The 16,061-nt window shown below is 39.3% G+C and overlaps 1 protein-coding gene across 14 annotated transcripts in view; it reads left to right on the top strand.

Annotated features, from left to right (window-relative positions):
* Positions 1-13,432, top strand: part of LOC124720011 (basement membrane-specific heparan sulfate proteoglycan core protein) — an 801,341-nt gene extending 787,909 nt beyond the window's left edge. For 13 of the 14 annotated variants that reach the window (XM_047245254.1, XM_047245262.1, XM_047245258.1 and 10 more), the window contains 3 exons: positions 2,334-2,484; positions 6,895-7,365; positions 11,858-13,432. In XM_047245254.1, the coding sequence (XP_047101210.1) occupies positions 2,334-2,484; positions 6,895-7,354 (611 nt within the window). In that variant the 3' untranslated portion in view covers positions 7,355-7,365; positions 11,858-13,432. The remainder of the gene's footprint in view (positions 1-2,333; positions 2,485-6,894; positions 7,366-11,857) is intronic. The other variant, XM_047245260.1, reaches the window with a different exon arrangement.
* The last annotated feature ends 2,629 nt before the right edge of the window (positions 13,433-16,061 follow it).

Genomic DNA, 16,061 nt, shown 5'->3' with positions numbered 1-16,061 from the left:
ACGGCCAATCGGAGCGCATGGCGACAAGTTTCCATGGTTTAAAAATCGTGCGTTGTCAACTTACACAACATTAGTAATTTTGGTTCCTACTGCATCAGCTCTCCAGGGTTAAAATTTCGTGACACAATTTTTCTCCACCCTGTATATTATGGTAATGAAATTCATCAGTTATTAAAAAAAATCACATATGTGTAGCAGGAAATAAAAACTCGTCGAAAAATTGAAATCGGTACTCGGGTACATGGAAAACGAGCTATTTTGTGACATGCTACTACCGCAGATTATATGACAGAACACGTGTTTCTTGAGAGATCTTTCGATTGTGCTCACTCAGAAAAAAGCAAAAATGCTAAATTAAGCAACAAACAGTCAATGACTGTGAAAGGTGTCAGAATCTAACATGTGGTGGTGTGTGTGGTGGCTCAGTCCGAACACTTCGCATTGACTGTCATGTTTTCCTGTTGCTGCTACAACCTAACAGTAGTTGTATCATAATTGTGCGGTGCAGCTAAACTTTTGCAAGTTGTGTCGGCAACGCCGATCGTACGTTTTGTCGCATTTTCCCCTCTCATCTCCCCTCTCTGCAATGCCCTAAAATATTCCCTTCACTCTACCACCACCTACAGTGTAACCGTGTGTCTTTTGTGCCATTTCTAATACATTCGGTCACATCAGATGTCAATAGGAAGGAAATGGGATGAAGTAAAACAAGACATCAAGTAAGAATGTAGAATTGAAGTAAACCTTACAAGGAAGAAACATAAAATCGGGGAATTTCTTAGCATTGATGTTATGGGTTTTTCCCAGGGGCTACGAATTTACGGCGTAGAATCACAAAAAAGTAAAATCGGAGTTCCACTGTACTTATATTTCAGAATGGCTACAGTTGTCCCAGGCTGACTCGTTTCTTCAAGATCTGTAATTAGATGGTCCGAGTCTTCATCTCATAATGACTGAGAACACTAATGCCATTTTACTATCACTGATTTATCGCCAGTTCTTTGTTTCAACACCAGTAATATTTGACATCACTTTCAAATACAATTCCATATAAATTGGCTGTTAACCTTGCAGTTTGAGATAGTAACCAATAACTTTGGAGCAGTTAATAGTTTCTTTACCAAACCACGTTCTAACTAACCATGTGCATTAAAGGTACAAATAACAGCTCCAAAGGTTCTGCAAGTCAAAGATACGTATCTGAGTATTTTCAGTTGAATAAATATTCCCCGTGTTTTTGACAACATCAAAGAAATTCAGATTTCATGTAATAGTTTGTTACATTATAGCATATTTTTATTTTATACAGTGTCATTCTGTTTATTTCGCTTTAAATTTATCATAATAAATATCAGGATGACCAGCTTTTTGGAGTCAACTTATTTTTTATGTACATCAGACTAAAGTGTTTTTATAATTTATGAAATGAGTACTAAAATAGCAAACCAGGACAAAAGTAGTGAAAGTGTGGTTTCTGAGCAAATCATTGAAGATCGCAAGAATCCAACCAAAAGTGGTATCTGACAATTCGTGTACAAGGGATCCCATATCGAATGATTTAGTTTACAGTAATGAGATAGCCTGTGGTTGTTACAGTAGGCAATGGCAAACACGTTTCCCTGAAGAAATTGACCCTGTTGTCTCACAGTAGGATTAATGTAGTAACAGTTGTGGCTTACTGTTGAAATAGAAACAATTTGCTTACTTTTTTCTATCTGCCTCATTTTCATTTGATTGCCTCCTATATTTAGGAATTCAAGGATTGGCACGCAGTAGTAGTCACACTACCTCACATCAGATTTCGTGAAGTAAATTCATTCCTTTATAAAGTGTAAGCATTAAAAAACTGTTCTTTTTCCAAAAGAAATGACAGGTATGTTTGACATGAGACATATTCCAATCGTATTATTTTTATTATTATTGTTATTTCAGTGTGGTAATTACGTATCTTAAGATGACCATAAGCTTACAATCATCACAGTTGTTGCCATCAGTTGTTCTGTTCTTTGTTTGCACTAGATGTCTTCATCAGTGCAGTGCTTCTAGCACAACAGTCATGGAATCTCAAGTTTTGAACATTATTTTGTACTTTACCAGCATTTTAGCCAATAAGTCAACAATATAGAGATATTTTACAAGGAGAGATTACCTTTTTTTGACAATTACATCGTCATTTATTTCCATAATTGTAATTTCTGCCAATAAAATATTCTCCAGTCATGAATTCTTTTGTGCCAGCTGCACCACACTTACAGTGCAATTTCTGACTGCTGAGTGTTTTTAGCTTGCTAGCTACTTCCGTAGGCAAGTGCTAAAGGTTCCTTATTTTGCAGGCGGCCTCCCCAACCCGTCGCTGATGACGGACGGCCGCTACCTGTCCGGACTGACGGGCTGCGTGCACGCCATCTACATTGACGAGGACACGGCGCCGCTTTACCTGCGGGAGCTGGCCATTGGCGGCAGGAATGTCCGATCCTGTGACTCGTGAGTATCTGGAAAAGTGGTCTCTGGTTTTGTACTACTGTCACTTGACCCTGGGGTAGTGGGGGGGCTGGATTTTCCTGTAGCATGTTCTGGGATTATGCTGCCATCAAATGCACGAGCTTAAAAATTTAGAAAATAAGGGAACTAAATTGATATAACACTTAGAGGTTATAAACATACACACAAAACTGGAACTGCTAGACTGTTTGATAACTCAGTTATTCTTGTATCGAGTCTTGTACAATGCCTTTGTGTTTGATAATCATTTGTATGACATTCAGTAGTGATGAATGTTTGATTATAAGAACAACATTAAAATTGAAGTCAACTTGAAAGTCATTGTACACTTTCCTAATCAAAAACAATGCACCAGTTACAATCACAGTTCAAATCCTTTTTGCTCTATATAAGAGTTGATACCGGCACCCAATCAGAAAGACTGCCATCGCGTAGCAGATTGACCATTTTCAGACAACTCCTTCAATAAGAATTCGTGTCCAGTAGTGTAACATTTTTTAAATTATTAAATATTAATTGAAATAACTTTCTGAAACTGCATTCAGTCACAGTGCTTAGGTGTGCATAGGCAAAGAAGCCTAGAAAGATTGAAAAGAATGGTAACTAATAGTTGGGGGGTGGTGGTAGCTTTATAAATGATAAAGCATTTGAAATGCTGATTTCTTTTCCTAAAACACATTTACCAGTAGAATGTTGCACAGAGGAAATTGTAATATTTGTTTAAAAAGTAAATCTCAATGTGATGCTTCCTGTAGTTTCTGTGATTTTATCCCATTTTCTCAAAATCCAGAACCGATCAGCACTTCCGTATTTTACTAGAATCAGGTTGATGATACAGTTCTATGAACAGGCACATGGCTCTGAAAAGGCTGTGGTCTTTCTGGATGCTAGGAGATAATTTTAAAGAGTCAGCAACAGTATTCCTGTTTTCTTCTTACCGTGATTTGGATCTGATTGTAGTTATGGTTGCTGAAATGCAGTCTGATCATCAAGGCACACATATTTTGAGAGTGTATAGTATTGTTAAAATGAGACTGAACATTTTCAATTAAATTGTATCATATTTTTTGCACGACACTTTCATTTGTACGAGATGGGACCAAAATGAAATCAGAATTTGTTATGAAGTAAATATTTGTTTATTATTTTATACAAGATGAAGCCTTTCAGAGTACTTGTCTAAACATGCATACTGTGATTTTTCTGGTCCTGAAGGTCTTGCCAAGTCACATCTTTTATTGCCTCCATTTTTTTCCTAATGCATTAATCATCTACAAAAACATGTGCATCATAGTGGTTCTTTCAATCAGGAAATGTTGATTAACTGGTGCCATTTAGTAAGGTAGATAATTCCATTTATGGTATATCATTTCTGCCACACTGCCAGACTTGCACTGAGCCGGGCAACACGGACATGCTGAAATCACTCTGTAGTCACTACTCTTCTGCTCACCAGACACCGTCATACGAATGGCCATCGTAGTTAGGGTCACTGCTAGTAAAAAGCAAGGTATCTGTATTCAAGCTACGGCAGGCGTCAAATGTTCATTTGTCCCGACATATTCTTCTTCGTATGTTGCTTTAAGCATTACTACTGTCTCTTTACATTTTACCTGACTGGTAACAAACTTCTACAAAGTCACATTGCTTCCATTTTTGCAGCACCATAAGTATCAGTGTTTTGTTATATGCCTCCCAAACAGTACTCAACATGATAACACAGTTTCATGCGATGAGTAAACATTGACACACAAAAGCAGAACACTCTCCATAAAAGGCATCAACTGACTATGTGCCCACTACGATGTTGCTACCCGTCGATGAAGCGACCTTATATTTACACCTACGTGTCCACGTACTCTACAAGCCACAATTCAGCAGATGGTAGAGGGCACTTCTTACCAATGTAGGTAGGTTTCTGTCCAATCCCATACACATAATAAGTGAGGAAAAAAGTGCCTTAATGTATCTCATCTTCTTCTCGTAGTCCCTCCACAAGATATATGATGGTGGCAGTGTAACTGTCACATAATGTTTCTCAATTATCAGTTTACTAAATTTAACCGACAGGTTTCGGGAGATCAAGATCACCTTTTTCCTGAAGATTCCCATTTAAGTTCCCCTAATGTCCGTTACACTTTCATGTAAAGTATACACACCTGTTATAGTCCTAGCAGTGCACATCTGAATTCTTTTTTGTTGTCAGTTGTTGATGTGTTACGCCTATTGGTTTTCATCTCGGGACTGTTGGCCGACATTTATTTCGTATTTTTCTTATTTTTACTAGTACGAACCACAGCCAGATGTATGTCCCTGTCGCACCTACATATTAGGGCCTTTACCTGATCGTGAACACTGTGGTTCTCCCTTGTTACCTGAAATGGCCATTTGCTGCAGCACGAGAATCCGAGATCTGTTTGCATCGAAGCTTTCTTCTTTCTTGCTAAAGCTATTGCCACACTTGTGAATTTCAATGGTTTCCCTGGACAAATCGACATGGTAGCTGTTTTCTCTACAGTGAGGACCTGCTTATTATTGATTTTAATTCCGTGGTCGGTTTCGAGTAGTGTGTACTCTGCTGTGACCGATTCCTCCAACAATACCACTGTGTTCAGTGATCCCGATACTGACGGATTGTCCGGTTATACCGACATAGACTTTTCCACAAGTATACAGTACAAGTATCTTCCTGGTATCGGTGGGTCCCATTTGTACTTCTTAGATCTTGGACACACTTTGATCTGTTTGGTCATTTTGTGTATAATCTTTACACTGCATTTGCACAATATTGAATCTGTCCGTACTGTGGACTTGTATGGCAGAAAGGCTGTACCCAAAATTTAACTTGTACAACTGGCAAAGTAACCGTTACTTCTCGGGACACATTCTAGGTGTCGAATCCCGCATTGACTTGCTGTAGCCTACATTTGTCATTCACACGTTACGATCATGTTAATTATACTTCTTTTCTGGCTCGGGTGATGACTTGAAATTTTCGTGTGGGTATCATCTGGTGTGTCTCGGTTTTTTATACGTGCTATGGCCTAAATTCTCACCATTCCTTGTACTCATCACGCCTAGAAAGGGTGCTGTTGATACTTTTCTATCTCCATAGTAAACTTCGCCTTGGCACAGAGACTGTTCAGATGTCTGTAAATGTCACTGGGCTCTTTCTCCCCACGGCTTCACATGGTGAAGGTGTTACAATGTACCTGTACCGTGCTTGACATTTATTAGGTACCAAGTCCAGTTGTGGTAATACTCTTGAATTGGTCACATTACTGTCTTGTATGCGATTATCTTTACAGACGCACTGCACTTTCCCAAACCCTCGCAAAAAATCCAAGTCTCCATTTACCTTTGTTAATACTGACTTCATGTGATTGTCCCATGTTGTTCATTTCTAACTACTACCCCCAGGAACTTACACGGTGTGACTTGTTCGAGATGTTCAGCACCAGTCTTGCCATCCAGTACGGCTGTATTCCTCGTCTTTGTTACGGGTATTATATTTATCCACATTCTGGTTTACTTTGGGTCCCCCTCTTCCATCCACAACACAGGGTACTGCCCAGCAACACCGAACCTGTTAGCTGTGGCTGTATCCCAGAAATCATTTCAGTCACTAACACGTATTTTCTTTTTCTCTTTTTCCGTGCTGCGAAACGGGCACACATCTCTGAATCGTAACGTATTCTGCATGCGTGTGTGGTATATTGTATGTTTTCTTTGTCTGTTGACCGTACTTTTATAACTACTGATTTAATAATATCTTTATTCCAATTGTGTGCATATGTTTAAAATGCTGATTATATACTGTACATTTTTGTGCATCCGTTGTGTCTCTCACTAACTACATACACTGTATGTGGGCTTCTGACTTGCTCAATTACTGCTGTAAACTGATTTGCAAACATTGTACGCTTTTCAAATATAACTGTTCTGCAATAATTACAAAAACACTCTAATAACTGCTTGCACAATATCTCTTATCACAAACTATTTATATTCTATATTTGCTGCACATTTGGAATGCCTCTTTAAATGTCCACAATAAAATTCTGCTTTATTTTAATACAAACATTTCTTTCCTATGTCCATATTTATGTAATGTGCACGTTGTGCATGGAACTGTGACTTGTTAAAACCTCTGAAATATTTTTTGAATGTCTTTTACATGGGCCCCTGTTATGTCAATTGACGGTATATCTTATGTGCAACTGCTGTTTTGAATTGTACTATTCGTGATGGATCGACCTTTAAATTATATTTATTTCCTGTACCTGTAACTGGCTACATTTTTTTTAAACATATTTACTGTCATAATATTCCAAACGGCATTTTTTTTTTCACTGTAACGGACAAACGTATTACTCTGAACCGAACCGGCAGTCGCTGGGTTCCGTCCTCACTCGTTCTCACCGAGGAATCTAATGCCGGGGTCGCCGAAGGGAACGATAATTTTTACGGCGACAACAGCGACAGTGGACAGGTCGACCTCATTTCTGTGGAAAATGACGACACGAGCGTAAACGGTCCGTACAGTGGCGGGAGCGTCCCCGCCCATTACGAAACCGGCGACGAGACGGAGATCGTCGATCGGCACGAAGTCACCCACCGCCACAGATTCGAGGAACTCGAGACGGAGGACCCGGTGGTGCTGTGGCAGCCACACGCTTACCCCGAGCCGACGGCGTCAGACCTGCGCACTCTGGCGCCCTCGTCGTCCGTGCACCACTACCCCGCCAGGTCTCGCCCCCCGTCGTCCGCGCGGGTCGCGACCGCCTCCAGGCCGGCCGTGCTGGTGGCGGCATTCGCCACTGCAGTGGTAGCCGCACTGCGGATGCACTAGCGGCATGCGAGGTCTCTGCAGCTGTCGGTCGTATTACACTACACTCTCGTCTCTCGGTATTTTTCCCTACGCGCGGGTAGTGCACGTAGCACTCTGGTGACTTTTGCACAAAGGTGGCATGCGAAATGGTGCGTATTCGTCTGTTGCCACCAGAAACGTACGGTGTTTGTTACACATTTCGTCCTCCATTCAGAAAGAGTATGACAACGCTTCTCGTCAGCCACAGCATACACAGGATGGTCAAATAATTGCTAAGAGAAAAAAAATTGCATTGATGATCATTGATCATATTTATAAAAGTCAGGTATTGCAGCTACTTTTGCTAATACGTGAATATATTTTCTTTCATTGCTGTTTCAGTCTGCTCAGCAGAACTAATTAACCCGTACAAAATGAAGCTGAAGTTGACAGTACATGTGGCTGCACCATTGGCAGGAGTGTGAACACCTTTCTGACACTGCATCATTTTCTGCCTTCAGAAATGGAAAACAATTGTGGTGTTTCTTCTTATGCACGCTTATCCATTCTACCTGAAATAACAGAATCAGTTAGTCTTGCTGTCCTAAGTAAATTTTTGAAATTTTTTCAAATGATTTCTCGCAATGTCTGTGTGAGTTATCTTTCTTCTGCCAGATTTTTTTTTTCCCCCACCATTTTGAGGAAATGCTGTTTCCAGAAAAATCTTTATCAGCATTAATTTCTCCTTCTTAAATACTGCAGAAGATAAAGCAGAAATAAGTGAAGCATGTAGTCTTATTTGAACACCATCTGTGTTTTGCCCACTGTGTAATCTGGCACCTCAGCTTCATTAGCTCATTTGCACTCTCATAACTAATATGAGCGTGTGAAATTGTTTGCTCCTGTGGTGTTGTGGCGACAAGAATTCTTTGTCGAGCTGTGTGGAAATGCAATACTTTCCGAGTGAGGACCAAAACATTGGCCGAAGGACCGAGTTATGTAGTACTGTTTGGGACATATCAAGTAATCTATGACAATAATATTGGTATTACATACTGTTGTAAATATTTACGTAAATATTAAATATACACCTGACTGTTTTACACCAATTTTGTTATACTGCCACGTATCTAGCAGAATGATCAATAAAACAGTGGTGGTGCGCATCGTATACAAGAACTGTTGTGTGTTACATATGATGTAACAATCCTTCGTACTATGAGAGAGAAAAAAGAAAAAGAAGAAAAAAAAAAACATTTCTTATAGCACACTGCGAGTATTCAGCACATTTGTGTCAAATACTTAACATTCGTAATAGTGTCACTTGTTCCGCAAATGTTTGGAAACATAACAAAAATTTGTAAAGTTCTAAGGAATCTCGCAGATCTGCTACGTGCACAAACATTTTTGGACCAGTTACGTGATGCACTATATCGTCCGTTGCACAGAATAGTCCAAAACTTTTACCCCTCGGTCAGCAGGAGAACGTGATCTGGTTTAAACTCTTTATAACAAAATGCATGTACTGTGTTCTTGCATTTGTAACATACTTTTTTGATTTGTTTTGATAGCTTTTGATACATTTTGCAAAATATTAAACATTTATCTCTCCCTTCCTGTGCTCTCACTGTGGAATAAAAAAACTTGTGAGGTAACAATTAACTTACTAACCAAAATCTGTAGACATAAGACATTAAAGTACAATTTCAATTTTATGAAGATTATGGCATGTTGAAAATTTTATATTAAGAATAACCACTGTGACATTCAGAACTAGCAATTATGTCTTTTATTTCCTGCAGTTGTATTTGTTGCTGGCTTCACATTTATTCTGTCTTGTACTTTCTTTTGTACCCTGAAAACACTATCTTCAAGAAACTAGAGAATTACAGTTGTTTGGCTTTATACGGGCTAAACTCAACTTGGATTTACTAAAAAAAGACTTCACAGAAAAGTTCTGGCAAGAGGCCAGGTTAAAGTTCTGGCAGGAGCCAGATTAATTGGCATTGTCAAGATTTTAAATTTATATAATAAATGAATTAGTATCTCAACAACAAAAAATTAGTGTCAGTTACTGAAGCCATCTGCAAAAGATTTTTTTAAATTAATTACTTTTTGTCTCAACAAAAAAGGAAAAAATAGTGTCAGTTACTGAAGTTTATCTGCAGAAGACAACATTTCTCTACACGTAGTACCTTAATTCTTTCCACACAGATGATCATTTAACTTCCATTGTACTTCCCTGTATGTGAGCATTTGATCAGAGTAGATACTGAGTTTAGAGGAATATAGTAAAAGATGTGGATGTATAATAAGGGAAGACTGTGCTGCAGCCTTAAACTGCACATTGCTTTGAAGCTAGCCAAAACATTAGCAGACAATTGCTGCACGTTCTTAATTTTTGTCGTGTTCTAAATAGTAAATGTTACAGTGCTACTGTGAGTAATACAGCATTAGGAAGACATTATCTGGTCTTACATGCGTGTTTGATCCAGTAATATGGAGCATTTCGCCTTGTTAGTGTAACTTTCTTTTTATTGTACATTCCCAATTACTGAAAAGAGAAGCATGTGATATGAAAAGGGTGCTTTCATAATCCAGCATTTTTCTTAATACAGAGTGAGAAAACATATTCGGTAAATGTCATCTTACCAAACATGCTGTGAACATATTTCGCCATGTTTGGGTGGTTTCCAATCTTCCCTTCACACAGCATTCACAAGGTAGATTTTCAAGTTGGACTTACAGGAAATCTGAAGTTAAAAGACAGAAATAAATACACTGCAGTAGAAGTCACCAGCACAACTACAGTTCATGTATATAAAGAAAATCAGTGGAATGAGTCCACTTACAGATAAAATATGATTTCTGTACACTTTACACTACAATCAGAATGACTGGCTCACTGGTAAATGATGCAAGCAAGCATTTTGATGAAAATGCTTCCACCAGAAGCTAATGTATGACCACACTAACATGGCGAGCATTGGCTTCATTTTTTGTGATGTCATGGCAACGCCGTTTATTATACATCCACGATAGAAGATCAATTATTTTTCCACTGATAGTTCTGCACATTTGGTGCCTCATAAATCTCGTAGATTTTCTTCACGGTCATACTACTTATGTTTATTGCATTATTTAAAAAATTACAAAAGATCATACATGTCACAGTTGAGTTTAATTTTCACTTCATCCCATTTTCTTGTAGTTAAACACCTGTATTCCGATCAGCTCGGTTCACTATATTGAAGTGTATAAAACTCATAACATAGGCTGGTAACCCACATAGACACTGGATAGCCTATCGAAATCTAGCAGTGGTTGTTCATAAGTTAAAAACGAGTGCTCCATTGATATATATTCTTTAGTGATCGAGTGAAAATCACAAACTTGTAAGGTATCTGCTTTAGCTGAACATGCTTTAGAAAAAGGACACTGATCAAATTTGACAAAACATCCGCCGTGGCTCGCCCAAATGTCTTCTGGAATTGTGTAATTAAAGAAGCCATTGAAATAAAAATCAGCAATAACACCATAAATAGACGATGGCCTGCAGCTAAGCACGGTACGGGATCCAACGATCGCGTGGTCGAAGTGGGCGTGTCGAACACCGAGTCACTGCATGTGATGCCGCAGGCACCAGTGACATCACAGCTGGAAGCTAGTGTATGGAAGGGGCATACCAGCAGCCCGCTGGCAGTCATCTCACTTGACAATGGCCAAGGAGTACGTGGTTGAAAGCGTGTGATTTTAATTACTTGGCGTTGTTGGAAACCTGAGAACTTTTTATTCAATGTGGTGACTTTGCTCAACATAGTAACTGTGTTCTTCTTCTGTTAGCTGCTACCTAATTGACATAGATGTTTGTGTATTGAATGATGGGTGACAATTGACTAGCACAATGTGCAGTGCCTGTTTAAAGATACACACAGCACAGAGAAAGTAAAAATATTTACACACATTAGGCAGTAAAGTAAATTTCTCTATGCACAAATTTTATCCTGATAAATTTGTGTAAATAATGGTCCTGTTTATGGACCGGAAGTTTTGGCACATACCTAAATATTAAAAGCTCATCACAAATTTTCTGGAAAGTTGAAGTTTTCAAATTTGAATATTTCATGAACCAACATGTTAGTTCAGTAAATTCGTCCCTTTTCGGCATCAGAAAAATTAGGGCTGCCAGACAATCTCACTGAAATTTAACCAAGTTCAATGAAATGCAGCTTATGTAAGAATTTGAAGATTACATATATTCGAGCTGCATGTTTCATGTGTGGAATACATTATCTAAAGAGTGGAATTATAGCCAGTTTCATTACCATGGCCTCACAGTATATCAGTTTGTTATCTGTCTGAAATAGCAACTTGTGTTCTGTATTTATATACTCAACATTTACCTTTCAAACAAATTAGGTGGTGTAGCTAATTGTACAGTATTTTAGTGTACGGTAATATTTCATTACAATTTTCTCACGTGTTTTCTCACCCCACCCCACTCCTCATTCCCTGACCTCTCTCCACTTTAACTTTTGCCGACAGTGGGTCTGAAATTGACAACGATCTGTTCGGACGGCGACAGAGACGACTCACAGCCAGCCACCGCCGAGGCAAGGGCAGGCGGCAGGCGGGGAGGAAAGTGTGAAGAAACTGCGGCAAATTGAGAAGGAGATTAATGCAATGATTCTTTTTTGTGTTCACTAATGTGTACGAGTGTGTGGATGCAGTGTGGTGCCTTTGACTACCAGGAAATTATCATATTTCTGTCAGAGTGCTTCTAATGTACGACAGTTGTAGTGGCGAGTTGCAACATCTCTGTGTGTTCGTGTATTATTTTAATTGTTCTCACTAATCGGTGGGGTTAATCCACGGTGCATCTCAATTTCTTTTTTTACCGTGCTGTCCCCGATGTTCAAACTGCCACTAGTTTATAACAATTGAGAATGGCGGTGTCAAATGCACCGTGCCTGCCTGCATTTAAGATAATAACTGTTATTGTAAAAAGTAGGGCTGTGTTACTCTGATTTCATTTTCTTCTTAAGTGGCGGATTGTAAAAGGAAGTAGGGAGAGGAATGTAATTTTCCTTCTTCTTTTTTCCTACATAATTTTCTGTCTCCTTCCTCCTGTGTGCATTTGTGCGTGTGCGAGAGATAGGATATGTTTCTAGCGGACGAGGAAGTGTAACGTAAAACGTAGCTGGGAAAATACTGCACATTTCCAGTTTTGCATTCCCTTTGATACGTACCCAAGCTCAAAAGTACTGCTAGGAAATTCATACAGGATTAACTTGCAATTACAAAAAAATTGCAAAAATTATAGCTATGACACATATGTTACTTGCAGCATTTTTTGATGCCAGTAGAATATCAGGAATGTGCAAACACTTTCCCAGTCATGTTTTAAAAAAGTATTTTGCATTACTTCTCAGTTTTAACATTACTGAAAGCAGTAGTTTCTTCATGTTATTATTATTACTACTACTACTACTATTGTACTACTATTTTATTATTATTATTATTATTATTATTATTATTATTATTTTTAATTTATTGCCACTGTCTCGATACTCTTTTATCTCGAGTTTGTAGTGTTCGTTTTTAACTCTGTGCGTATTATTCCTCTTTGTCCTGCCCGCACCACTAGAATACAACTTTATATTACTGTGTATAAAATGCGGCACTTTCCTCTTGAGGAGGAGGAGCCGTTAAATGAAACTGCCATTGTATTCTAGTGAAAACTGAAACTGAAAGATGTTTTTTTTCTGTGACTTATTATTATTATTATTTTGTAACTGAGTGTTTATACGGAACTGTGAGGAGATATGAGATGATTTGCTCTGTTTTGTTTTTTATGTATTTTTTTAAATGTTTGCTGCTATGTCCTTTGGTGCTACTAAACTTTTTGTGCCATAGTGTGCATCCCAAACCAGTGCAGATTTTTGTATATTAACTACTGTAGTAAGACACTGTCATTGCCTCGATGATGACTGTCAGTTTAAGATAATACTTAGCGTTTATTTGTGAAGGATGAGGAAGAAAAGGTGAAGTAAAGCATTATAATTTTACTGCCATAAAAGTAATAATAATAATAAATTATGTCTGTTTTTAAGAAAAAAATGTCATTTGCTATTTTTACCTTTCTTACCTGTCCCATGAACACATCTGACAAATATTTTTTACCCGCTACCAAACTAAATTCACCAAAAAAAACTGAGACACCAAGAGCGAGAGAAATGAAATTGATGGGGTAGCTTGAAATAAGATAACATTCTTATGTATATAGTTATAATTTCTGTCAAGAAATTCACTGCTGCTTTGGACCCTTAGATGCATTGCCGTGTGAGATATTAGGACAGATGCTCAAGTGAAAAAGAAATGACGTCTGTCAAGAAATAAGAACACAGGCTTCAATTAACAGTTTGCTGCATTAAAACTGGCGTCAAGAAATCACTGCCATTCTTGTCTTTAAATATATTTAGAGGTAAAGTAAAATGACCAGCTGACTTTTGTAATGGTTTGTGACAAATGAAGATTTCACGGCAACATCTAGCTCTACGTCACTAGTCAACACACTCTCGGTGTACCCCATAGAAAATACTGTCGACTGCAAAAATAATTCTAAATTTAAAACTAAAATTGCTGGCATATGCAGCAAGACAACTCAGTCAGGCAGCTACTTTGTGTTTTGTGTGTGACATGATATTCTTGTATAATTGTGCTTGATTACTGTAGGAGGCGGGTAATATCGATAGGTAAACACTCACGTCTTCTGTACCGACGAAGCAAGGCACCTGTGATGTGCCTTAAGGGCGTATGTCAGGATACTTCCAGTGGCATATGGCCATGCACTGCATCCCCTGCCTCTTGCCAGTCGTATCGGCCCTACGATCCACTGCCAACCAGAGGCAGAGGACGAGAAAGTGGATCTGCATCTGCGCAACTGCTTGTCCACTTTAAATACCTTCACGCGCAGATGACTCCGGCAAAGTTTCAATGGAATATGAGCTTTGAAAGTCCTGCGGCGATGGAGTACTGACGGTGAGGCAAGGGTTTGGTGTACCTGAACCTTAGTTGGTGCTCTGCACGTTAGGCGGTCAGACGCTGATGGTCGTTCTGGTACTCGTGAGAGACGGGAGGACTGGTTCGGCAGCTCGTCAGACGACAAAGCAGCCCTATTTAGGATCGCTCTGCTTTCCCTAATCCAGGGAGGGGCCTAGAAACGGTGGCCTAAACATAGCCCGTCTCAACCCAGCACAAGTGGCAAACTGCAGTCACTTGTTCACTAACATATGCGGTCAAAAAAATAATAAAATAAACAGTTACCTTAAATATCTAATGATTGGGGTCTGGAACGTCCGTACTTTACAGGATAACGACCATAATCAGTGCCCAGAGAGAAAGACAGGACTTATCGCAAGGGAATTGGCTAGATATAACATCGACATTACGGCTATAAGTGAAACACATCTTAGTGACTCTGGACAGTTATGTGAACTGCTCGGAGGTTATACCTACTACTGGAGTGGAAAATCATCCACTGAAAGGGCGGAAAGTGGGGTAGGCTTTGCCATATGCAATAAATTGGCATGTTCACTAACAGAACTCCCAAAAGGTATCAGTGACAGAATAATAACACTCAGACTTCACCTGGCATCCAAGAAATATCTTCACTTGATCAATGTATACGCACTTACATTGCCATCTCCGGATGAAGAGAAGAACAAGTTCTACCAAGACCTCCGACATGTCCTTAGGGATTTTCCTTCTGCAGATAAACTTCTGTTACTCGGTGATTTTAATGCTCGTGTTGGGAATGATTTCAGTTGTTGGAATGGAGTCCTCAGTCGCCATGGGATTGGAAAATGCAACTCGAATGGTTTGGATCTTCTAACTCTATGTGCCGAGTTTGAAGCACCTTCTGGATTATGTGATAGTACGGAAAAAAGATCTTGGTGACGTACTGGTCACACGTGCAATGAGAGGCGCTCAGGGATGGACAGAGCATCGACTCGTGAGGTCCAAATTAAAGATAACTTTGAAGGCACCACGCCGAGCTTCACACAAAATACCAACAAAATTGTCCTGCAAAATCTTGGCCAATGATCAGACTATGAGAGCAAAACTGGATGAAAAATTTGGTGTCGATGGCCTTTTGATATCTGAATCTGCCCCTGTAGATGAACAGTGGAGTGCATACGCTAGCAGACTGCGTGGCTGTGCTTCAGAAGTCTTGGGAAAGCCTCGGAAGAAGCACCAGGACTGGTTTGACGACTCAGATCCAGAGATCAGAAAGCTAATTAATGATTTCAGAACCTCTCTTCGCACCACTGATGTTAACAAGCGTAGAGCAGCGCACTACAATCTGAAAGTGAAGGTACGTGCTCTCAGAGACAGTTGGTGGGCAAATAAAGCAAATGAAATACAGTTATATGCTGACACACACCAAACGGGCAGATTCTTTGAGTCCCTGAAAACTATCTTTGGTCCAAGAATTGGGAAGATAGCACCAGTCTATAACAAAGATAAAAGTTGTCGGCTGACGCAACAGAGTGACATCCTGTCTCGGTGGGCGGAACATTTTAATGACGTTCTTAATCCTGACCATCAGACAACCGATATTCCATACATAGAAGCACTTGAAGACCTGCCAGTTGAGGAACAACTTGCGGATGCCTCTTCCTACGATGAATTCATTTCAGCACTGGCTAAGCTGAAAAATGACAAAACAGCAGGATTAGATAACTTG

This window comes from Schistocerca piceifrons, chromosome 11, assembly GCF_021461385.2.
Source record: "Schistocerca piceifrons isolate TAMUIC-IGC-003096 chromosome 11, iqSchPice1.1, whole genome shotgun sequence".
Lineage (NCBI taxonomy): Eukaryota > Metazoa > Arthropoda > Insecta > Orthoptera > Acrididae > Schistocerca > Schistocerca piceifrons.
This window is presented reverse-complemented; position numbering and strand designations above follow the sequence as displayed.